Below are 24,372 nucleotides of genomic sequence, written 5' to 3' on the forward strand. Positions count from 1 at the left end.
TTTATTGAGCTTGTTTGTACTTGTCTTTCTTAGGAAGGCCTTCCAGATAATTCAAAGGGACTTGGCTGTTGTGATTTAAGCTGTGTCTGCTTTAGGGGAGACCCCAAGTCTAGTTAATGCTGTGGTTTTTTCAGATTTGTAGAGGGACCACCTTGATGGTCTTGGACAATATCTGGAAGAATTCTCTGTGTTATCAGACAGAGACTCTTGTTCTCTTCTCTTACTTTCTGCCAAACAAGCAGTCTCTCTCTCTGTTTTGAGCCACCTGAAGCTGGAGTTTGAGTGACGCAAGCACCTCTGTGGTCACCACCACTAGGACCGTGCTGGGTCAGACCTGAAGCCAGGTCCACTGGGTCTCACCCAAGGCCTACTGTAACCACTCCCTGGCTACTGTATATGTCTGTTCAAGGCCCTGGAGCTCTAGAATGAGCAGGTGGCAAAGCCAGTCAGGCCTGTGTCCTTTCCTTCAGGGTACTGAGTTTCCCCAGTTCCTGGGTGGGTTTAGAGGTGATATCTGGGAGCCAGGGACTACAGTCAAAAACCTAAGAAGTCTGCCTTGTGTTCTCTTGTACCATAGTTGAGCTGACGCCAAAACCACAAGACACCATCCTTCCCCTTCTTTCCTCCCCTTTCCAAAGGCAAAGGAGCCTCATCCTGTGACCCCTGCCATCACAGGCCCATGGGGCCTACTGCCAGACTACCACCAATATTTTAAGGCCAAGAGCTCTTCAGTCAGCTTGTGGTGACTCTTTCCTGGCCTGAGACTCACCCTTCAGGGCAGCGGGCTCCTCCCTGGCCCAGGACAGGTCCAAAAATGCTGTCCAAGAGCCAAGTCCTGGAATCAGGGACCCAAGAGCCTGCTTTGTTCTGTACCTACCTGTGACCTCGTTGGTTCCTAAGGTGTAAGAGAAAGCCCCCTTTACTTTCCCCCTCCACTTTTCTCAAGCAGAAGGCTTGCCTGGTAGCCAACACAGCTGGAAATGTGCTGAGTTTCGCCCGAAGCCAGCAAGTTTCAGATTCGCACCCAAGGCCCTTGATGTAGTACCTGGGTATCACTCCTGGTTATTCAGGCCCCCAACGGCTCTTTAGGTAGCAGATGATGAATTTTGCTAGGATTTTGCCCTTCCCTTCAAGGCAGCGGGTTCTCTTCTGGCCCAGGGCATGTTTAGAAGTGTCGTCTGGGAGGTAGGGCCTGGAAAGGGGACCTCATGACCTCACGACTCTGAGCAGTGCCTTATACTGCTGTGACTGAGCTGGTATCCAAGATGCCAGACAAAGTCTTCTTCACTCTTTCCTCTCCTCTCCTCACACAAAAGGAAGGGGTCTGTTGGAGCTGCAAGCTGTGCAGCCTGGGGGGTTAAGGGAGAGGTGATGCCAGCACTTTCTTAGCTACCCTAGCTGTTCTCTCATTAGATTGTGTGTTTCCTAATCCACTGGCTCTGGGTCTGGTTTGCCACTGGGACTCACCTAGGAGTTACAGTCCTTGTGGCCTAGACTGCCTTTCAAGTTTATTTAGAGCCCCAGAGTCTTTAGCCTGAGGTGGTGAGACTTTCAGGAACTCAAGTTCCAATCACTGAGATCAGCTATTCTCCTCTGCCTAGGGCTGGTTTAAATGCTTTCTTCATGGGCACACATCAGCCAAATTTATTCTGGTTTTTATTTCTGCTCTAATGGAACAACTTTGAGTTCAATGTCTCCCAATTTCTACGCGCTCTTTCTCCCCCAGCATACAGAATTATTCTCTGCACCATGCAGTAGCTGCTATGGGTTGGGGGAAATGTGGTGTCTGTGATTCAAAACTGTTTTTTCTACCTCTTCATTTTCTCTTTCAGTAACGTAAAGTTAAAATTGGATGCTGTAAGTACTTGCCTGAGTTTTGGTTTTTATGAAGGTGTTTTTTTCTTTTCTTTTGTTTTTTGTTAAATTGTCCTCTCAGTGGGGTGATCAGTGGAGCTTTCTATTTCAGCATCTTGCTCCATCTTTTCCTCCTGTCATTGGTATTTTGATAGGAATTGCATTAAATGTATAGATTGCTTTGGGAAGTATATTTTGCTGGATGTGATAGGTCACACCTGTAATCTCAGCACTTTGGGAGGCTGAGGTGGGAGGGTCACTTGAGCCCAGAAGTTTGAGACCTGCCTAAGCAAGATGGCAAAACCTTATGTCTGCAAAAAATAAAAGAAAAAATTAGCTGGGCATGGTGGATGCATTTGTAGTCCCAGCTACCTGGGAGGCTGAAGCAGGAGGATCCCTTGAGCCTAGGAGTTCAAGGCTGCAGTGAGCTAATTGTTCCACTGCACTCCAGCCTGGTGATGAAATGGGACCCTATATCTTAGAAATAAATTTAAAAAACGAAAAAAGTATAGGCATTTTAACAATATTAATTCTTCTAATCCATGAACCTGGCATATCTTTCCATTTATTTTGTGTCCTCTTCAGTTTCTTTCATTAGTGTTTTGTAGTTTTACTTGTAGAGATCTTCCACTTGGTTAAATTTATTCCTAAGTATTTTATTTTATTTTTGGTAGCGATTGTAAATCAGATAGCTTTTTTGATTTTTCACTGGTAGTATGTGTAAATGCTACTGATTTTTGTATGTTGAGGTTGTATGCTGCAACATCACTAAATACGTTTTTCAGTTCTGAGCTTTTTTGTGGTGGTGTCTTTAGGTTTCTCTAAATATAAGGTTATTGTGGCCATAGAAAAGAATGAGTTCATGTGCTTGCAGGCACATGAATGAAGCTGGAAGCCATCATTCTCAGCAAACTAACATAGAAACAGAAAACCAAACACCACACGTTCTCACTCTTAAGTGGGAGTTGAACAATGAGAACACATGGACACAGAGAGGGGAACATCACACACCAGAGTTGTGGGGAAAGGGTGGGAGAGCATTAAGACAAATACCTAATGCATGCGGGGCTTAAAACCTAGATGATGAGTTGATATGTGCAGCAAACCAACATGGCACATGTGTACCTATGTAGCAAACCTGCACGTTCTGCACATGTATCCCAGAAGTTAAAGTAAAATAAAAAAAAAATTATTTTGTCTGCAAACAAGGATAATTGGATTTTTAAAATTCCAATTTGAGTGCCCTTTCACTTCTTTCTCTTGCCTGTTTGTTCTGGCTAGGACTTGCAGTACTATGTTAAATAAAAGTGGTGGAAGTCTTATCCTTGTCTTGTTTGAGATCTCTTTGGAAAGACTTTCAATTTTTCCCTGTTCGTTCAGTATAATATTAGCTATGGGTTTGTTATGTGTGGCCATTGTTGTGTTCAGGTAAATTCCTTCTGTACTCAGTTTGTTTAGAGGTTTTATCATGAAGGGATTTTGAACTTTATCAATGCGTTTTCAGCACCCATTGAAATGATACGGGTTTTGTCTCTGATTTTGTTGACGCGATGTATCATGTTTTTTGATTTTCATATGTTTAACCATTCTTGATTCCCTGGGATGAATCCCACTTGATCATGATGAATTATGTTTTTGATATGTTGTTGAATTTGAGTATTTAATATTTTGTAGAAGATTTTTGCATTTATGTTGATCAGGATTATTGGCCTATAGTTTTCTTGTTTGTTGTGTCCCTGTCTGATTTTGGTATCAGAGCAGTGCTTGCCTCATAGAATGAAGTTGCAATCGTCTCTTCCTCTTTAAGTTTTTGAATTAAAAAAAAAAAAAAAACTGTTGTGTTTTGAGAGTCTTTGCCTGTTCGCTGTTGAAATAATATGAAACATTTTCTTGATATATTGAACAAGAACAGAGCTGAATAAGCCAGCTCTACTGGAGCATTAAAGAAAATTCTTTACCATTATGTAAGGTTTAAATGTAACTGGCACGAGGGTGCATGCTATGTAAAACATAATAAGATTACTGCTGCTATACCAAGTACTTCCAGTCTCTCCTCAGGTTCTGTTGAAATACTGGTAATATTAATAGTTTTATCAGAATTATTCATGTTAAAAAAATCATTTAAAAAGAGAAATCAAAATTGCTCACTAATCATATATTCAACTCAAACTTTATCTACTTAAATTAGTTTTATTTGTCTCCCACTTGTAAACCTGTATTTCACTAAAACCAGAGCAATAAATCTTCCATACTTAAGTATCTTCCTTGCCTAATGATTTCAGGGAAAAATACAAAATGATTATTAAAGAAAAATATATGAACTAACACATCCTTTTGTTTTAAATGTTTTAAGGTTTAAAATATTTAGTATTTTATTCAGTATAAATATTTAGTATTTTATTATAGTTTGTAATTTCTAGCAGGAACACATGATTTGAATGAATATCCTAATGGCAAACCATAGTAAAATATTCAGCTGCATTTGGGAAAGAGGGATAGAGATGATCTTCAAAGCCTTCTAGTTGTCTTGATCAGAGGTACACTTGTTTGTATTATTGTAACATTTATTAGGTGATCTAGTTTGCTTTTCCTTCACCTAGGGAGTTTTACTTGTCCAAAGGGCATTTTGCTTCACTTAATTGGCTGACAATTTACTGATGAGATTCATAACTTTTTGGTTGCTCTGGTGTTTTGACATATTTGCTGTGTTCTGGGCCACATCCTGGAAGGACCACCGTAACTTCTGTTTCCTGCATGGCTGCAAGAACCTCTAGATCAAGCTTGTCAAGCCCATGGGCCATATGTAGCCCAGAACAGCTTTGAATGTGGCCCAACACAAAATTGTCAACTTTCTTAAAACATTATGAGTTTTTTTGCGATTTTTTTTTTTAAAGCCCATCAGCTCTTGTTAGTGTTACTGTATTTTATGTGTGGCCCAAGACAATTCTTCTTTGAGTGTGGTCCAGGGAAGCCAAAAGATTGAACACCGCTGCTCTAGATCACTAAGAATTTCATTGCATCCAGGCATTTCTGCCATTCCAGACATTGCTCCAGGAAAATTACCAGGCATTCCCCTGGGAAAGCCACCTTGAAAAGAGCCATACTGAGCTCCTGAATGTCATCTGGCTTCTTCTGCCTCTGAGCTCTCTCATGATCTTATGGAGCCTTCTTTAACCCTTTTTATTCTTTCTTTGATTTCTTGCTCTTGATACTTCTATTCAACCTTTCTCTAATGTTCTGCAATTTTCTTGGCCCTCAGTTGAACTTCTTTCAGCATTGCACTAGCATCTTTATCACAATCTAGTTTATAGTCAGGGGCAAGATTATAGCTGCTGCTTTCCAATGGCCCAGAAATTTGTGTGCTTTCCTCACCGCTTGTAAGGCTGAGCCTTATCAGAATTTATTTCATTTGTTCTGTCAGTCTCGAATGGCAATGTTTGGCTTCTGTAATGTGATAAAGACACTGACTCTCTTGACATACAGAATGGTCAAGTGAGGATTCAGCTTGGTGGCATCTGTGAACAAGACAGTGGCTTTCTGTAGTGCACCTTTATCTGGGGCTTCAATGGCAGCCTCGCTTCCTCTCCTCTCCCCTCCCCTCCCCTCCCCTCCCCTCCCCTCCCCTCCCCTCCCCTCCCCTCCCCTCCCCTCCCCTCCCCTCTCTTATCTTTTTTGATATGGAGTCTTGCTCTGTTGCCAGGCTGGAGTGCAGTGGCATGATCTCAGCTCACTGCAACCTCCGCCTCCTGGGTTCAAGCGATTCTCCTGCCTCAGCCTCCTGAGGAGCTGGGATTACATGTGTGCACCACCACGCCTGGCTAATTTTTGTATAGTAGAGATGGGGTTTCACCATGTTGGTAAGGCTGGTCTCGAACTCCTCACCTCGTGACCTGCCTGCCTCAGGCTCCCAGAGTGCTGGGATTACAGGTGTGAGTCACTGCACCTGGCCGCAGCCGCTTTCTTACCATTTGCCTGATCTTCATCTTCTTAGTTATCTTTACAGTTTCATTTCCCATTTCTTGAGAGGCGTCAGTATCTGGTTCAATCACATCTTCATTGTTGATTTCTAGATCACTTTCCTGACTTAATGGTTCATCTATCTTTTTGTTTTCCTTTACTTTCCTACTCTGTTTTTTTCCTTGATATTTTCTTCTGATTCAACTTTGCAAATAACAGATAATACTTTAGCCTCCATGTTCTCCACCCACTTCCTCAGGAAGCGCATTTTTTTTTTTTTTTTTTTTGGTATGCAGAATGTTTGGATCCTGCTGAAGCTAGCTCACTTAGTTGTCGTCAGTGATCAGGATGCAGAGGGCGTGACTGAGGAAGGTGTGGCCTGATGATGGGCCCAGATGCTGGCTCAGTTTGACTGCATAGAAAGGGGGAAGAGTTCTTTACATATTCTAGATACTAGTCTGTGTCAGATGTGTGGTTTGAAAATATTTTCTTCCAGTCTGTAACCTGTCCTTTTATGCTCTTGACAGTTTTCTTTTTTTGAACAGAGAAATAGTTTTTAATTTTGATGAATTCCTATCTGTTAATTTTTCCTTTCATGGATTGTCCATTTGGTGTCAAGTCTGTGGATTTTTGGCTAACCCTAGAAGTTGAAATTTTTATTCTGTGTTATATTTCTAAAAGTTTTACAGTTTTACAATTAAGATGTGATCCATCTTAAGTTAATTTTTATAGAATGTTTTAAACTTAGATTGAGGGTTATAGTTTTGTTTATGGATGTCCGTTTGCTTTGGTATCATTTGTTGAAAGGGTTATTTTCTCCCATTAAATTGCTATTGCATCTTTATAGAAGATTAGTGGCATGTGTTTGTATGGATCTGTTTATAGGTTCTCTGTTTCATTGATCTATATGTAAATTCCTTTGCCAATACTGCACAGTCTTGATTAGTTATATAATAAATCTCAAAATCAAGTAGACTGTTATTTTCACTTTATTCTTTTTCAAAATTATTTTTAGCTCTTCTAGTCTCTCTGCCTTTCCATATAAGTCATTTTTATGGGAATCATATTAAACCTATTTACCAATTTGGGAGAATTTGCATCCTTTTATTGAGTCTTCCATAAGCATAGTATGATATTTGATATCTTTATCTGTGTTTTTTAGTTTTCTACGTACAAGTTGTGTGTCTGTTTTGTTAGATTTATATCTAACTGAATCACTCTTTTTGAGTGAGTGTAAATGGTGCTGTGTTTTTAGTTTCAGAATTTATTGCTAGCATATAGCAATATAATTGATTTGTGTATGTTTATTTGTATCTGCAACCTTTCAGAATTCTCTTGTTCTAGGCGGCATTTTAATTTTTTTTGTTTCTAATCTTGTATGCTTTTTATTTACTTTTTACATTTTTACCTTATGGCACTGGATAGAGTTCCCAGCAGTATATTGATATGAGTGTTGAAAGTGGACCTTGCCTTGTTTCTGATCTTGGGAGGAAAATATATACATTCTTTCACCACTAATTAATGTTAACTATAGGTTTTTTTTTTTTTTTTTTTTTTTTTTTTTTGAGACGGAGTCTTGCTCTGTCTCTGAGGCTGGAGTGCAGTGCCATGATGTCAGCTTAGTGCAACCTCCGCCTCCTGAGTTCAAGCAGTCCTTCCACATCAGCCTCCCGAATAGCTGGGACTACAGTATGCCTGGTGAATTTTTGTATTTTTAGTAGAGATGGGGTTTCACCATGTTGGCCAGACAGGTCTTGAACTCCTGGCCTCAAGTGATCTGCCCACCTTGACCTCCCAGAGTGCTGGGATTACAGGCATGAGCCACCGCTCCCAGCCAGCTGTAACTTTTTTTGTAGGTGCTTTCTATCAGGTTGAGGAAATTTTCTGTTTTGGTGTTTCCAAGAATTTTATTTTTATCATGAATATGTGTTGAATTTTGTCATATTTATTTTCTGCATTAATTGATATGATTATATGATTGTTTTCTTTAAACTATTAATGTGGTACATTACATTGATTTTTCTGAATATTGAAGATGAATTGCATCCTTAGAATAACCCTCAAAATGCCTAACTCTTACATATTACTGAATTATATGTAGTAATAATTGATTAGGCATATTTATACGTATATTCATGAGGAATATTAGTCTGTGATTTTTTATATTGTCTTTGTTCAATTTGGGTATCAGGGTAGTACCAGCTTTTAAAAATGTATTGAAGAATATTGTTTTCTTTTATTCTTTTTAAAATTTTCTTAGAGACAGGGTCTCACTCTGTCACCTAGGCTGGCATGCGGTGGTGTGATCATAGGTCACTGCAGTCTTGAACTCCTGGTCTTAAGTGATCCACCTTAGCCTCCCAAGTAACTGGGATTACAGGCACATGCCACTGCACCTGAATAATTTTTAAACTTTTTAATAGAGATGGGGTTTCTACAAAATGCCCAGGCTGATCTCAAACTCCTGGGCTCAAGCCATCTTCCTGCCTCTGCCTCTGAAAGTTCTGGGATTACAGGTGTGAGCCACTGTGCCTGGCCCTCTTCTGTTATTCTATGGTAGAGATTTGGTAGAATTAGAGCTAATTCTTCTGCAGTCATTTGGTAGAATTTAGCAGTGAAGCCATCTGGGGCTGCAGAGTTTTTAGGAGTTTTCAAAATATAAATTAAAATTTCTTAATAGTATATAGGACGTTCAAATTATCTATTTTAGGTTGAGTGAGTTGTGGTAGTTGGTGTTTTTCAAGGAATTGGTCTATTTCCTGTAAGTTGTCACATTGATGTGTGTGGAGATTTTTATAGTATTTTTAAAATAAACATTTTGATATCTGTGGGATCTGTAATGATACCCTGTTTCTTTCCTGATACTGATAATTTGCATCTTCTCTATTTTCTTCTTTGCCTGACTGGAAATCAATTGATTATATATATATTGTCTAGTACCAGCTTTATATTTCATTGATTTTCTCTGTTTCTTTTCTGTTTTCAATTTATTGATTTCTACATTGTATTCCTTCTTTCTGCTTGCTTCAGTTTTATATTTCTCTATTTTTTCTAATTTCTTGAGGTGGGAGCTTAGATTATTGATTTGAAACTTTTCTTCTTTAATAATATGTGTATTTAGCTGTCATAAAATTTCCTTTCAGCACTGCTTTATGTGTGTTCCATAAATTCTGTTATATTGTATTGTCATTTTCATTCAGTTTGGTATAATTTTTTATTTGCCTTGAGAATTTCTTTTTGCATGGATTACTTAGAGTATATTGTTTTGTTTCTAAACGTTTAGAAATTTTTTTTTGTTACCAATTTTTAGTTTCAATGCATTGTGGTTGGAGAAAATATTCCATGTACGATTTCATTTCTTTTAATCTTATGTTTTTTTTCCCCCAAGATATGATCTTTCTTGGTGTATGTCCTCTTGGTGTATGTCCTTGGTGTACACACTTGAAGTGAAAGTATATTTTGCGGCCGGGCGCGGTGGCTCAAGCCTGTAATCCCAGCACTTTGGGAGGCCGAGACGGGCGGATCATGAGGTCAGGAGATCGAGACCATCCTGGCTAATACGGTGAAACCCCGTCTCTACTAAAAAATACAAAAAACTAGCCGGGCGAAGTGGCGGGTGCCTGTAGTCCCAGCTACTCCGGAGGCTGAGGCAGGAGAATGGCATGAACCCGAGAGGAGGAGCTTGCAGTGAGCTGAGATCCGGCCACTGCACTCCAGCCTGGGTGACAGAGCAAGACTCCGTCTCAAAAAAAAAAAAAAAAAAAAAAAAGAAAGTATATTTTGCTTTTGTTAGGTGGCTATTCAATGACTGTTGCTAGATCCTGTTGGTTGTTAGTGTTGTTGAGTTTTTCTTTATCATTGCTGATTTTCTGTCTAGTTCTATACCTCTCTGTAATTGTGGGTTTACCTATTTTTATTCCTGTCAGTGTTACTTCATATATTTTGTAGCTTTTGTTTGGTGCATACACATTGATAATTGGTATGTCTTGGTGGTTAATCCTGTGTCATTAAATAAGGTATCTTTTTGTGTTTTGTAATTTTTTCTTTTTTGCTTTGGAGTCCACTTTATCTGATATTAACTACTGCTTTCTTTTGATTAATTTTTGTATAACATATCCTCCTGTCCTTTTACACTCAGCTAGCTTGTATCACTGTATTTAGAATGAGTTATTTTGTGGACTCCATATAGGTTGGTCATATCTACCTGTATACTCTGCCTGTCTCTGTCTTTGAGTGCATTTATATAATTTACATTTAGTGTAATTATTGATGTATTAGGATTTAAGTCTGCCATTTTATTTTGTTATGTTCTGTTCCCGTTTTCTCTATAAAATAATTTTTTATTTTTCTCTTTGTCCTGCCTTCTTGTGGTTTAATTGAAATTTTGAAAAGAATTCCATTTTCACATGTACACATGTCTAGATATATAGTGTTTTTGAATATATCCCTTTGTAGAGCTCTTTTAGTAGTTACCCCTAGGCTTATATCATATATGCAGAACTTATAGTCAGCTGTTATTGTCATTTTTTCCAATGGAGTAAATTATAGAAACGTTATCTTCTTTTATATCACTTTACCTCTTTGATAATATAATTGTATCAGTTATTTTTCTACATAAACTAAGAATCATATAAGTTAGTACTATAGTTTTTGCTTCAACCATCAAATCTAATTAAGAAAATTCAAGAGAAAAATGAAAGTCTATTATATTTACCCATGGATTTGCTTACATTTTTTCCTTCTTAGTGTAGTTCCATGGTTTTTTGTTTTATCATTTTCTTTCTGCTTAGAGAATTTTCTTTCACCTTTATTTTTAGGGTATTTCTGTTGGTGACAAATTATTTTCATTTTCCTTCATCTGAAAATGTTTTGATTTCTCTTCCATGCCTGAAATGTATTTTTGGTAGGTATAAGAGTCTAGATTGACAATGCTTTCCTTTCAGCATTTGACAAATGTGCCACTTCCTTCTGTCTTCTATATTTTCAGTGAAAATTATAGGAATTTGTATTTTAAATATTTTATACGTATTTTTCAAAAATCTAGAATGTAAAATACATGTAACATTTACCATGAGTGACGTTTAGTACATTCATAATGTTTTACAAACATCACCGTTATTATGCTCCAAAACGTTTTCATTTCCACAAACAGAAACTTCCAAGCCCCTTAAGCAGTCACGTTTTTTCATCCTCCTGCTCCTGACAACCATTTGACTTCTTTCTGTCTCTGTGTATTTGCCTATTCTGAATATTTCGTGTACATGAAATTATGTAATAGGTGTCTTTTGCATCTGTCTTCTTTCATTCAGTATATTGTTTTCTGAGTTCATTCATGTACATTCCTTTTTATGACTGAATAATGTTTCACTGCAATTATACACCATTCTTTTTTTTTTATTTTTGAGATGGAGTCTCGCTCTGTCTCCCAGGCTGGAGTGCAGTGGCACCATCTCACCTTACTGCAACCTCCACCTCCTGAGTTCAAGCGATTCTCCTGTCTCAGCCTCCTGAGTAGCTAGGATTATAGGCACCCACCACCATGCCCAGCTAATTTTTGTATTTTTAGTAAAGACAGGATTTTGCCATGCTGGCAAAGCTGGTCTCAAACTCCTGACCTTAGGTGATCTGCCTGCATTGGCCTCCCAAAGTGCTGAGATTACAGGCGTGAGCCACCGTGCCCGGCTGGATATATACCATTCAATAATATGAACAGCTCATTTATTTATCAGTTGATGGACATTTGGGTTGTAAACAGCTTTTGGCTATTGTGACTGGTGCTGCTATCTTTTATGGTTTCGATGAAAAATTAATATAATTTTTTTCACTATAGGTAAAGTGTTGTTTCTCTCTTGTCAATTTTTTCTTTGCCCATAGTATTCCAAAATGACTATGTTGTAACTTGTTGTGTATTTCCTTGGTTTTCTTCCTGCTTGGGATTCATTCAACTTCTTGAATGTGTACCTTTATGTCTTTTTCCAAATTTGGAAGTTTTGTGTCATTTTTTAAATTTTACATTTCAAATTAGACTTTATTTTTTAAAGAGTTTTAGGCTTCCAGAAATATTGTGCAGAAAGTACAGGCTTTTCCTCTCCACCCCCCACTTCAGTTTTCCTATTATTAACATCCTGCATTATTGTGGAACATTTGTTATAATGGATGAACCAGTATTGATACACTATTAATATTATTATTTACATTAGGGTTTACTCTTTGTGTTGTACAGTCCTAAGGGTTTTACCAAATGCATAGTGTTATGTAGCTGTCGTTACAGTACCATGCAGAATAGTTTCACTGCCCTAACAATGCCCTTGTGTGCCACCTGTTCATCCTTTCCCACTTCCCCTAGGAACCTTGGCAACAACTGTTTTTTTTACTGTCTCTATGGTTTTGCTTTTTGTAGAATATCATATAGGTGGAGTCATACAGTATGTAGCCTTTCAGATTGATTTCTTTCACTTAGCAATATGCAGTTAATGTTTTCCCTATGTTTTTGTGGCTTTATAGCTCATTTCTTTTTATTGCTGAATCATATTTCATTGTATGGATGTGCTACAGTTTGCTTATCCATTCACCTGTTGAAGGACATCGTAGTTGCTTCCAAGTCTTGGCATTTATGAAGAAAAATGCTATAAGCTTTTGTATGCAGTTTTTTTGTATGGACATCAAATTTTCAACTCATTTGAGTAAATACTTAGGAGTGTAATTACTGGATCATATGGTAAGGCTATGTTTAGTTTTGTATGAAACTGCCAGAGTGTCTTTTAAAGTGACCATACCATTTTGTATTCCTACCAGCAATGAATGAGGTTGCATCACATCCTCACTAGTATACCATTATTTCTTCATGTACTTTTTCAGTCCAACTGTCCCGTGGGGCAGTTCTGATACCACCAGAGAAGGCTGATGGAGGGAGTCCTATTAATGCTGGTTAGGGGTGTAAATCCAGATAATCCAGGCAATCTCCACTGCCACTGTGTGGTGGGAGCTTGTTACTAGCTACTGGAGAAGGTTTTCGGGTCCCCAAACAGCCAGCCATCTCTTATGCTACCCCAGTATGGGTCTGAGTGCTTCGTTACTGCCTGATGATGGTGAAAGTCTAGTATCTCCAATTGACCTTGCTTGTGTGGGTGGGGATTAGGTCACAGTTTTTTGGAGTTGGGGGCAGAAAGGGGTGCTGTTTGACAGCAGTATAGTGGTTATTGTTTAAAAGTTTTCTGTCTTAATAGGATGACCTTTTCCTGGTTCTTTGGCTAGAGAGAGCAAGTTTTTGTTGGAGTTTCTTTCTGTCTGTGCCTGTTGATGCTTCCAGGTTTCCAGCTTCTTCACTTTCAAATAGCCTGATATATATGCAAAAAGATAAACTAGGGAATTCACCACTATGTTTTTTTGTGTCTCCCACAATCCCTAGTTGGTCTGCCTTCTTCTCTCTACCTTTCAGAATATTTTTATTTTGGTTATGTATGTATATATTATATTCCAGAGTTTTTAGGTATGCACTAGGTGTTTATTTGGAGGAATACTGAAATGTATGTTTCTTTCATCTTCTCAGAAGTGTATGCTGAGCATGTATATTTTAAAGCTTTTTACTATCAATTCCTTTTTTTAAAAACAGATAAACAATAGTCATCATTTAGCTATGGTTACATGCGGTTGCATTTTAAATCCTTTTTTAAGTCCCTCTATTCTCCCATATTAGGATTTTACGTTAGCATATGCTCTTTTATTATGAGCCAACACACAGAATTTATTACTGTAGTCTAATTGCTTATAGCCTTCATTGGGATGATTATTGGTGGTAGTGTGGGCCACAGAGTATAAAAAATATTTAGGACGTGTGTGTGTGTGTGTGTTTAAGACAGGTTCTTGCTCTGTCACATAGGCTGGAGTACAGTGGTGCTATGATAGCTCACTATAGCCCCAACTTCTGGGCTCAAGTCATCCTCCCAAGTAGCTAGGACTACAGGTGTGCACCTCAGCCTCCCAAGTAGCTAGGAGTACAGGTGTGCACCATCACACCTGGCTAACTTTTTAATTGTTTGTAGAGACAGGGTCTCCCTATGTTGCCCAGAGTAGTCATGGACTCCTGACCTTTAGCAGTCCTCCCACCTCAGCCTCCTAAAGCACTGGGATTACAAGCATGAGCCACCAAACCTGTAAGCCATTCATGTTTTATTTGAAGAGCATTTTATACATCAGGAGATAGGGTGAAACATTGATTGGAAAACTGACGTGTTTTTTTTTTTTTTTTTTTAAATACGCTACTTATTCTTTAGGGATTGGAATCAAATTATGGTAAATAACAAAGTAGAAACAGTTTTGGAAAGAGTAAAAGAAGACATATTTTAGAAGTTCTCGAGTTGATTCACTCCTGTGAACATTAATGTTAGCTAGAATCTGATGATTGTTTTTCCAGCTCAGAGCTAGATAATCTGTAAGTTGTTGGTTAGATGATGATACTAGTTTTGGAGATATGTGACAAGTTTTGTACATAATACTATATCTGGAGAGTGAATTGATGGACCATCTCTAATCTATAACTCTTTTAAAATTTAAAGTTTTATTTTTGCAGTGCTAAAGATCATGGTTGTCTCCTGAGGATAGATTTTGATTGCATATGGCCATGAAATTCCTACCTAATATACTTTGTACAGCTCTGCATACTTAATGTGCAAAGTGGTTGCTGTAGCAGGAGATCTACTATGTTTCTGTGCTGAGATCTGATTGCTATTTTTGTATATATGAATGTTAATCACAGTTTATTTTTTCTAATGGGAAATATTTTCTCTTTTACAGGGGATCTTTCCTGCAAATTACATTCACTTGAAAAAGGCAATTGTCAGTAATAGGGGGTGAGTAATTGGCCTTACTAAATTTATTTACAATTTTTATAGGCTATAGAGGAGGATTGTTTTTCTTTTTGGTTCATAGTATAAAATATACCATTGACATGTTTTCCTGGCAAAAATGTACATGCTTTATCATGTAATTCTAAGGGAATAATGTTTTCTTAAAATACAGACAACTTTAATCTGTTTTCTTGTATACGAAAGAAGTGACGTTAGCTGTGAATTTTATAAAATAAATTAGGCATGCAGTATGTTTTAAAAAATTAAGTACTATTTTGAGCATAGTCATTCATAGGGTAGGAGTTAAAGAAAAATATGTCATTTTGTTTTTACAAAGTGAAAGAGACTTTTAAAATTTTTTATTTGCAAGTTGAAATTGAAAAAGTTTAAAGGTATACCTTAACCATAAGAAGACAATATACAAAACGGTTTATCACAAATTTTAAAAACAAAGCAATCTCCCTAAAAAGAGACAAGAAATAAATATATCAAAGTGTTACCACTTGTTTTTGCATGTTGGGAATATGAATGAGTTTTCAAAAAATTCTTTATCGTGTTCTGTTTTTAAAAATAGTAAGTATTATAGTTTTGATTTTATTTTTCAAAATTTATTATTTTAAAACATAAAATGTAGGTACTATATAATTTGTAACCAAGGTAGCTTCCTAAAGTAGAAATACTGTTCTTGATTGGAGGGTGAGTAAGCATCAGAGTAACCTTCTGGTCAGTTAGGGTTCATTCAGGAAAATAGAAACATGAGTCACTTTATGAGGTGGAATTTAATGTGGGAAATTATTTACACACGTTTGAAGAGTGAAAGAACAAAAGAGGAAATCCTGATGTAACCCATAGATTATAACTGCATAAAGCGGTCTACACATTAATGGTGGGGATACAAAAGATAGTGGGTTGGGGATACCGAAACCCAGGAACACAGAAATTAGATCTAGAGACATTGGAGCTCAGAAATTTGAGGAGGAAATATCAAATAGCTACTGTTGGTATGTGTAAAGAAGGTGGTAATGAGGCTGTTTTGGGGAATGCCAAAAGCAACTGGAGGCTGGAACCAATTTTCACTGAAAGAACTTGTTTACAGGAACAGCAGGAAACACACTTCTTTACCTTCTTTTCCCCAGTATCTTTCTAATGCTCCCAGCTGGCAATGGAGACTGCAAAACACAGCTTGTGGATTTTAGCCTCATGATTAGTACTTAGAAGAATAGATTTGGAGATGATAGTTATTATTAATTGTCTTGTATGCCTTCCAATATAAAATTTGTGTTGGGGAAATAGTAAGAATATAACTTGGAAGATTCTGATATGAATCCACAACCAGCATACTTCTTATTCTTCTCCTTCTCCTTTTACAAAACATGTAAAGCCATAAGGACATAAAAAAGAAAAACAACTTATACATCTCATGTTTATGAACCTTTGCGGCAAATAATCTGCCATCTCAAGTTTATAAGTACGGACTATCAGAAGTATCGAGCCTGGATAGAAGTGTGAGAAAAGGAAAAGAGAGTATTTCGACTTGGGATTAGCAAAGCATATATTTTGGAAAGTGCTTAAAAACATTTTCTGAATGTGAATGGCTTATCACAAAATTCAGAAATAATATCCTTGATTTATCAGTAATGAGGCTGATCAGAGCTGAAAGTGGGCAGAAGCTATGAGGGACCAAGGTGAGAAAAGGAGATATAGATAGTATCTAGGGATTCTGAAATAGAGTGCCTTAGAAAATACCAGCAAAATAATACACTTTCTGATGATAAGGAACTTACCCTAAGTTCATGAGTCATATGTCCCATTTATAATAGTTACAAAGGACATTGGGGAACACTTTGCTAGCAGAAGAATCCCCACCTGGATTCAGTTTGCTTCAGGAAAGTAGAAGTGTTGTGGCTGTACATAAAATTACACACAGAGAAGCCATATTTGCTGGAAGTGGGATGTAAATCTTAGAAAGCTATTTAGAATTTACTTCCATATCCAAATGTCCAATAAGTTGGTGGTCCAGAATAAAAATTCTAATATCTGGAGAAAATATTAAAAAACAATTGTCTACAGGCACTGGAGAACAATTGGTTGGGCAAGACCAATCTTGAGGGGCTGTGATCTTTGATGGAAGGGATGTGCACAAGGAGAGATTCATGTTTACTTTGGCCTTTTTCTCCAGAGAATTTTTCATTTTACTATGTTGTAGTGGAATAGAACCCAACCAGAAAGTAGTAGTCTTTCATGACATCAGCAGTTTGGCAGAATAAGAAGTTTCAGCTCTCATCCCCCTACAGAAACACAGATTTAACAATGGTATACCAAGAAAAATACCTTTATAAGAGGTCCAGTATCCAGTGAAGAAGTTGCAGTACTCCAGAGGAGCACAAAACAGAGAGTAGACACATTGAAATGGCTAAGAAGAGCAATTTCACTCTTAGCTTTGTCAGTCCCTTCTCCCAGCTGGTTAAGAGAGAATTTGTCCCAGACTGTGACTCCTCCAGTGGGGCAAAGAACAAGTGGACTGTACAACAAACATCTCTAGCATTTGTGGGTGCTGCTTGAATGACCTCTTTCTATCCCACCTCACCCAGAGTGCTGGAGTAGCCAGCATAATTTAAACCTGCGGGGGAAGCTAAGAACAAAGAAAGGGAGTGAGAGGCTCACTGCAGCTTGCTTGTCTCTGCAAGATTGGAAAAAGTGCACAACCCTCAGATTTCTGTAGGAGGGAGGGAGAGGAGTGGGAGCAGTAGCCCGTCATTTCAGTGCCTCACTCTAGAGAAAAGTGGAGGGCAGGCAACTGTGGCCAGTAGAGCTCTGCAGGGTTGGGAGAAGGTGCATATCTGTGAATCTTCTGCTTCAGAAGGGAATGAGAAGAATGAAGCATGCATCCTGGAATTTTAGAGTACTGCCCTAGGGAAAAGAGATGGGCCTCTTACTGTGGCCATCGTTTCTTTGTGAGATTGGGAGAAGGCACACAACCCTGAGACTCTCAGGATGGATGGTGGAATGAAGTGCGTACATTCATAGAATAGATTTGAGAGGTTCCCAGAATCTGGTTGAGCTGATTGGTTGAGGGTCTTTGTCTATTGAAGTCAGTCCATAAAGACTGGGAGGAGTGGTTGTTTCTTCGAATGTACAGGCCCCAGAGCAAAGCTGCAAGGAAGATGAAGAATCAGGAATACATGACACAATCAAAGGAACAAAATAAATATTCAATAACAGATCCTAAAGAAAAGGAGTTCTATAAATTGCCTACAAGACAACTCAAAATAATAGTCTTAAAGATTACTTAACTAAATGAGTTACAAGAGGACACAGATAGACAACTAAATTAAATGAGGAAAATGAAAAGTGAAAATCATGAGAATACCAACAAAGAGATAGAAACCATAAGAAAGCAAAGAACCAAACAGAAATTCTGGAGCTGAAGAATACAATAAATAATACAAAAATTCTATAGAGAACTTCAACAGCATTCTTGATCAAATAGAGGAGCGAGTCAACTGGAAGATAGGTCATTTGAAATGATTCATTCAGAGAATCAAAAAGGAGAAAGAGTGAAGAAATCCTAAGAAACTAAAAGGACACCATCAAGCAAACCAATATGCTCAATATGGGATTATCAGAAGGAGGGCAAGAGAGAGAGGAAGAGGGAGAGCAGGAAGAGAAGTGAGCAGGAAACTTACAGTGGCTGAAAACTTCCCAGATCTGGGGAGGGAAATGAACATTGATCCTTGAAGTCCAAACAACCCTTTAAGAGGAATCCATGCTGAGACGCATTGTGGTCAAATTGCCAAACGTCAAAGAGAATTTTGAAAGTAGCAAGATGAAAAGGACTTGTCTTATATAAGAGAACTTCCATAAATCTGCTGTTAGCAGATTTCTCAGCCAAAACCTTATAGACCAGAAGGGAACAGGATGATATATTTAAAATACTGAAGGAAACAAAAAAACTGTCAACCAGTACCCAGCAAAACTGTCCTTCAGAAATGAAGTAGAGAGAAAGGCTTTCCCAGATAAACAAAAGCTGAGGGAGTTCATCACCACTAGACCTGCCTTATAAAAAAATGCTAAAAGGAGTTCTTTGAGTTGAAACAAAATGATGCTACACAGCAACAAGAAAGCATACAAAAGTACACAATTCACAGGCAAGGGCAAATATATACACATATACAGAATATTTGAATACTGTAAAGATAGTGTATAAACAATTTTAGTCTAAGAGTTAAAAGACAGCAGTATTAAGAATATAACTACAAAAACTTGTTAGTAGATGCACAATATAAAATATGTAAATTGTGTCATGAACAATAAAACATTTGTTGTGGGAATTAAAGTCAGGTTTTTGTTTTTGATTTTTTTTTATAGCATGCAAATCTTTTTTAAGTTTAGCAAATATTAATTACTTTTAAGGGAACTATGAATAATGATTGGTTCTGTTTACATAGTTGGTTAATTAAGCTTTATTCTTATATATTCTTCCCTTCTGTTAGGTCACACAACTCTTAAGTGTTAAAACAATGTTCTGTTGAATTCTAGGTCTCCCAGCTGTTTTTGACTATTTGGTCACAATTCCAAATTGTTATTCTGACTGCTAAGTGATTTATTTTCAAAGTATTCCTCCAGTAATGTTAAAGGTCTAGTTTCTACCACTTCTTCTATTAAAGGAAATTTTAATTTTTTTTTTTATCAGTTGGGATAAAAGCTTCAAACAAAAAACATCAGAAATGAATCACATAAAAAAGTAATCTTAGTTTTTATTTCAACATCCATATGAAATGCTTAGTTACCTTTATTTTTCCTTTTTTTTTTTTTCAAAGTTTGAAAAAGTTTTTTTCCTTCAACTTTTATTTTAACTTCCAGGGTAGAGGGTTCCAGAATGTGCAGGTTTGTTACATAAGTAAATGTGTACCATGGTGGTTTGCTGCACAGATCAACCCATCACCTAGGTATTAAGCCCAGCATTCATTAGCTATTCTTTTTTCTTTTTTTTTTAAGGAAATTATATTTATTCAGGCCTGAGCATTGCAATGGCAGTATGCAGGCCATCATAAACTGTGTGCCCATGTGCATGCTGAGGGAGGTAAGGGGATACAAATATTTTTTTTTTTAATTTTTTTTGGTTATACTTTAAGTTCTGGGATACATGTGCAGAATGCGCAGGTTTGTTACATAGGTATACATGTGCCATGGTGGTTTGCACCATCAACCCATCATCTACATTAGGTATTTCTCCTAATGCTATCCCTCCCCTATCTCCCCACCGCCTGACAGGCCCCAGTGTGTGATGTTTTCCTCTTCATGTCCATGTGTTCTCATTGTTTAACTCTCACTTTTGATTGAGAACATGTGGTGTTTGGTCTTCTGTTCCTATGTTAGTTTGCTGAGAATTATGGCTTCCAGCTTCATCCATGTCCCTGCAAAGGACATGAACTCATCCCTTTTTTATGGCTGCATAGTATTCCATGGTGTGTATGTGCCACATTTTCTTTATCAGGTCTATCATTGATGGGCATTTGGGTTGGTTAGTTGGTTCCAAGTTTTTGCTGTTGTGAGCAGTGCTGCAATAAACATACGTGTGCATTTGTCTCTATAGTAGAATGGTTTATAATCTCTTGGGTATATACCCAAGGGATTGCTGGTTCAAATTATATTTCTGGTTCTAGATCCTTGAGGAATCGCCGCAGTGTCTTCCACAATGGTTGAACTAATTTACACTCCCACAAACAATGTAAAAGTGTTCCTATTTCTCCTCATCTTCTCCAGCACCTGTTGTTTCCTGACTTTTTAATGATCACCATTCTAACTGGCATGAAACAGTATCTCATTGTGGTTTTTATTTGCATTTCTCTAATAATCAGTGATGATGAGCTTTTTTTCATATGTTTATTGGCCAATAAATGTCTTCTTTTGCGAAGTGTCTGTTCATATACTTTCCCCACTTTTTGATGGGCTTCTTGTAAATTTGTTTAATCTTTGTAGATTCTGGATATTAGCCCTTTGTCAGATGGAGAGATTGCAAACATTTTCTCCCATTCTGTAGGTTGCCTGTTCACTCTGATGGTAGTTTCTTTTGCTGTGCAGAGCTTTTCAGTTTAATTAGATGCCATTTGTCAGTTTTGGCTTTTGTTGCCATTGCTTTTGGTGTTTTAGTCATGAAGTCTTTGCCCATGCCTCTGACCTGAATGGTATTGCCTAGGTTTTCTTCTAGGGTTTTTATGGTTTTAGGTCTTAGGTTTAAGTCTTTAATCCATCTTGAGTGAATATTTGTATAAGGTTCTGTAAGGAAGGGATCCAGCTTCAGTTTTCTGCATATGGCTAGCCAGTCTTCCCAACACCATTTATTAAGTAGGGAATCCTTTCCCCATTGCTTGTTTTAGTCAGGTTTGTCAAAGATCAGATGATTGTAGACATGTGGTGTTAATTCTGAGGCCTCTGTTCTGTTCCATTGGTCTATATATCTGTTTTTGTACTAGTACCTTGCTGTTTTGGTTAATGTAGACTTGTAGCACAGTTTGAAGTCAGGTAATGTAATGTCTCCAGCTTGCTATACGGGCTCTTTTTTGGTTCCATATTAAATTTAAAGTACTTTTTTCCTAAACTGTGAAGACAGTCAGTGGTAGCTTGATGGGGATAGCATTGAATCTATAAATTACTTAGGGCAGTATGGCCATTTTCATGATGTTGATTCTTCCTGTCCATGAGCATGGAATGTTTTTCCATTTGTTTGTGTCCTGTCTGATCTCCTTGAGCAGTGGTTTGTAGTTCTTCTTGAAGAGGTCCTTCACATCCCTTGTAAGTTGTATTCCTAGGTATTCTATTCTCTTTTAGCAATTCTGAATGGGAGTTCACTCATGATTTGTCTGTTTGTCTATTATTGGTGTATAGGAATACTTGTGATTTTTACACATTGATTATGTGTCCTGAGAGTTTGCTGAAGTTGCTTATCAGGTTAAGGAGATTTTGGGCTGACACAATGGGGTTTTCTAAATACACCGTCATGTAATCTGCAAACAGAGACAATTTGACTTCCTCTCTTTCCATCAGAATATCCTTTATTTGTTTCTCTTGCTTGATTGCCCTGGCCAGAACTTCCAATACTATGTTGAGTAGGAGTGGTGAGAGAGGGCATCCTTGTCTTGTGCCAGTTTTCAAGAGGAATGCTTTCAGCTTTTGCCCGTTCAGTATGACATTGACCGTGGGCTCATAAATAGCTCTTACTATTTTGAGATACTTTCAATCAATATAGTTTATTGAGTGTTTTTAGCATGAAGGGGTGTAGAATTTTATTGGACACCTTTTCTGCCTCTATTGAGATAATCATGTGGTTTTTATCATTGGTTCTGTTTATGGGATGAATTACGTTTATTGATTTGTGTATGTTGAACCAAGCTTGCATCCCAGGGATGAAGCCGACTTGATCATGATCGATAAGCTTTTTGATGTGCTGCTGGATTTGGTTTGCCAGTATTTTATTGAGGATTTTCACATCGAAGTTTATCAGGTATATTGGCCTGAAGTTTTCTCTTTTTTGTGTGTCTCTGCCAGGTTTTGGTATCAGAATGATGCTGGCCTCATAAAATGAGTTAGGGAGGAGTCACTCTTTTTCAGTTTTTTGGAATGGTTTTAGAAGGAAAGGCACCAGCTCCTCTTTGTATCCCTGATAGAATTTGGCTGAGAATCTGTCTGGTCCTGGGCTTTTATTGGTTGGTAGGCTATTAATTACTGCCTCCATTTCAGAACTTGTTATTGGTCTATTCAGGGATTTGACTTCTTCCTGGTTTAGTGGTGGAAGGGTGTATGTGTCCAGGAATTTATTAGTTTCTTCTAGATTGTCTAGTTTATTTGCATAGAGGTGTTCATAGTATTCTCTGATGGTAGTTTGTATTTCTGTGTGATCAGTGGTGATACCCCCTTTATCACTCTTTATTGTGTCTGCTTGATTCTTCTCTCTTTTCTTCTTTATTAGTCTGGCTAGCAGTCTACCTGTTTTGTTAATCTTTTCAAAAAACCAGTTTCTGGATCCATTGATTTTTTGAAGGGGTTTTCGTGTCTCTTTCTCCTTCATTTCTGCTCTGATCTTAGTTATTTCTTGTCTTCTGCTAGCTTTTGAATTTGTTTGCTCTTGCTTCTGTAGTTCCTTTAATTTTGATGTTAGGGTGTCGATTTTAGATCTTTCCTGCTTTCTCTCTGGGCATTTAGTGCTGTAAATTTCCCTCTACACACAGCTTTTAGTGTGTCCCAGAGATTCTGGTATATTGTGCCTTTGTTCTCTGGTTTCAAAGAACATCTTTATTTCTGCCTTCATTTCATTACTTACCCAGTAGTCATTCAGGAGCAGGTTGTTCAGTTTCCATGTAGTTGTGTGGTTGTGAGTGAGTTTCTCAATCCTGAGTTCCAATTTGATTGCACTGTGGTCTGAGAGACTGTTATGATTTCTGTTCTTTTGCATTTGCTGTGGAGTGTTTTACTTCCAATTATGTGGTCGATTTCAGAATAAGTGTGATGTGGTGCTGAGAGAAACGTATATTCTGTTGATTTGGGATGGAGAGTTCTGTAGATGTCTGTTAGGTCCTCTTGGTCCAGAGCTGAGTTCTAGTCCTGAGTATCCTTGTTAATTTTCTGTCTCGTTGATCTGTCTGTTATGGACAGTGGGATGTTAAAGTCTCCCACTATTACTGTGTGGGATTCTAAGTCTCTTTGTAGGTCTCTAAGAACTTGCTTTATGAATCTGGGTGCTTCTGTATTGGGTGCATATATATTTAGGATAGTTAGCTCTTCTTGTTGCATTGATCTCTTTACGATTATGTAATGACCTTCTTTGTCTCTTTTGATCTTTGTTGGTTTAAAGTCTGTTTTATCAGAGACTAGGATTGCAACTCCTGCTTTTTTTTGCTTTCCATTTGCTTAGTAAATATACCTCCATCCCTTTATTTTGAGCCTATTGTGTCTTTGCACCTGAGATGGATCTCCTAAATACAGCACACTGATGGATCTTGACTCTTTGTCCAGTTTGCCAGTCTGTCTTTTAATTGGGGCATTTTTGCCCATTTACATTTAAGGTGAATGTTGTTATGTGTGAATTTGATCCTGTCATTATGATGCTAGCTGGTTATTTTGCCTGTTACTTGATGCAGTTTCTTCATATCGTCGATGGTCTTTACAATTTGTTATGTTCTTGCAGTGACTGGTACCAGTTTTTCCTTTCCATATTTAGTGCTTCCTTCAGGAGCTCTTCTAAGGCAGGCCTGGTGGTGACAAAAATCTCTCAGCAGTTGCTTGTCTGTAAAAGATTTTATTTCTCTTTCACTTATGAAGCTTAGTTTGGCTGGATGTGAAAATCTGGGTTGCAAATTCTTTTCTTTAAGAATGTTGAATATTGCCCCCGACCCCTGCAACTCTCTTCTGGCTTGTATGGTTTCTGCAGAGAGATCCGCTATTAGTCTGATAGGCTTCCCTTTGTGGGTAACCCAATCTTTCTCTCTGACTGCTCTTACGTTTTTTTTCCTGCATTTCAACTTTGGTAAATCTGATAATTATGTGTCTTGGGGTTAGTCTTCTTGAGGAGTATCTTTGTGGTGTGTGGTGGTCTCTGTATTTTCTGAATTTGAATGTTGGCCTGTCTTGCTAGGTTGGGGAAAAGTTCTCCTGGATAATATCCTGAAGAGTGTTTTCCAACTTGATTCCATTCTCCCCATCACTTTCAGGTACACCA

At 37.8% G+C, this 24,372-nt stretch overlaps 1 protein-coding gene and 1 pseudogene across 2 annotated transcripts in view; one reads left to right on the forward strand and one right to left on the reverse strand.

Annotated features, from left to right (window-relative positions):
* Positions 1–24,372, forward strand: part of DOCK3 (dedicator of cytokinesis 3) — a 698,449-nt gene that overhangs the window by 170,356 nt on the left and 503,721 nt on the right. For both annotated transcript variants that reach the window (XM_077992951.1, XM_015130827.3), the window contains exon 4: positions 14,605–14,660. In XM_077992951.1, coding sequence (XP_077849077.1) covers positions 14,605–14,660 — 56 coding nt within the window. The remainder of the gene's footprint in view (positions 1–14,604; positions 14,661–24,372) is intronic.
* LOC144338957 (hsc70-interacting protein pseudogene) lies at positions 4,490–5,870 on the reverse strand (annotated as a pseudogene).

Source organism: Macaca mulatta, chromosome 2 (assembly GCF_049350105.2).
Source record: "Macaca mulatta isolate MMU2019108-1 chromosome 2, T2T-MMU8v2.0, whole genome shotgun sequence".
In the NCBI taxonomy this organism is placed as follows: Eukaryota; Metazoa; Chordata; class Mammalia; order Primates; family Cercopithecidae; genus Macaca; species Macaca mulatta.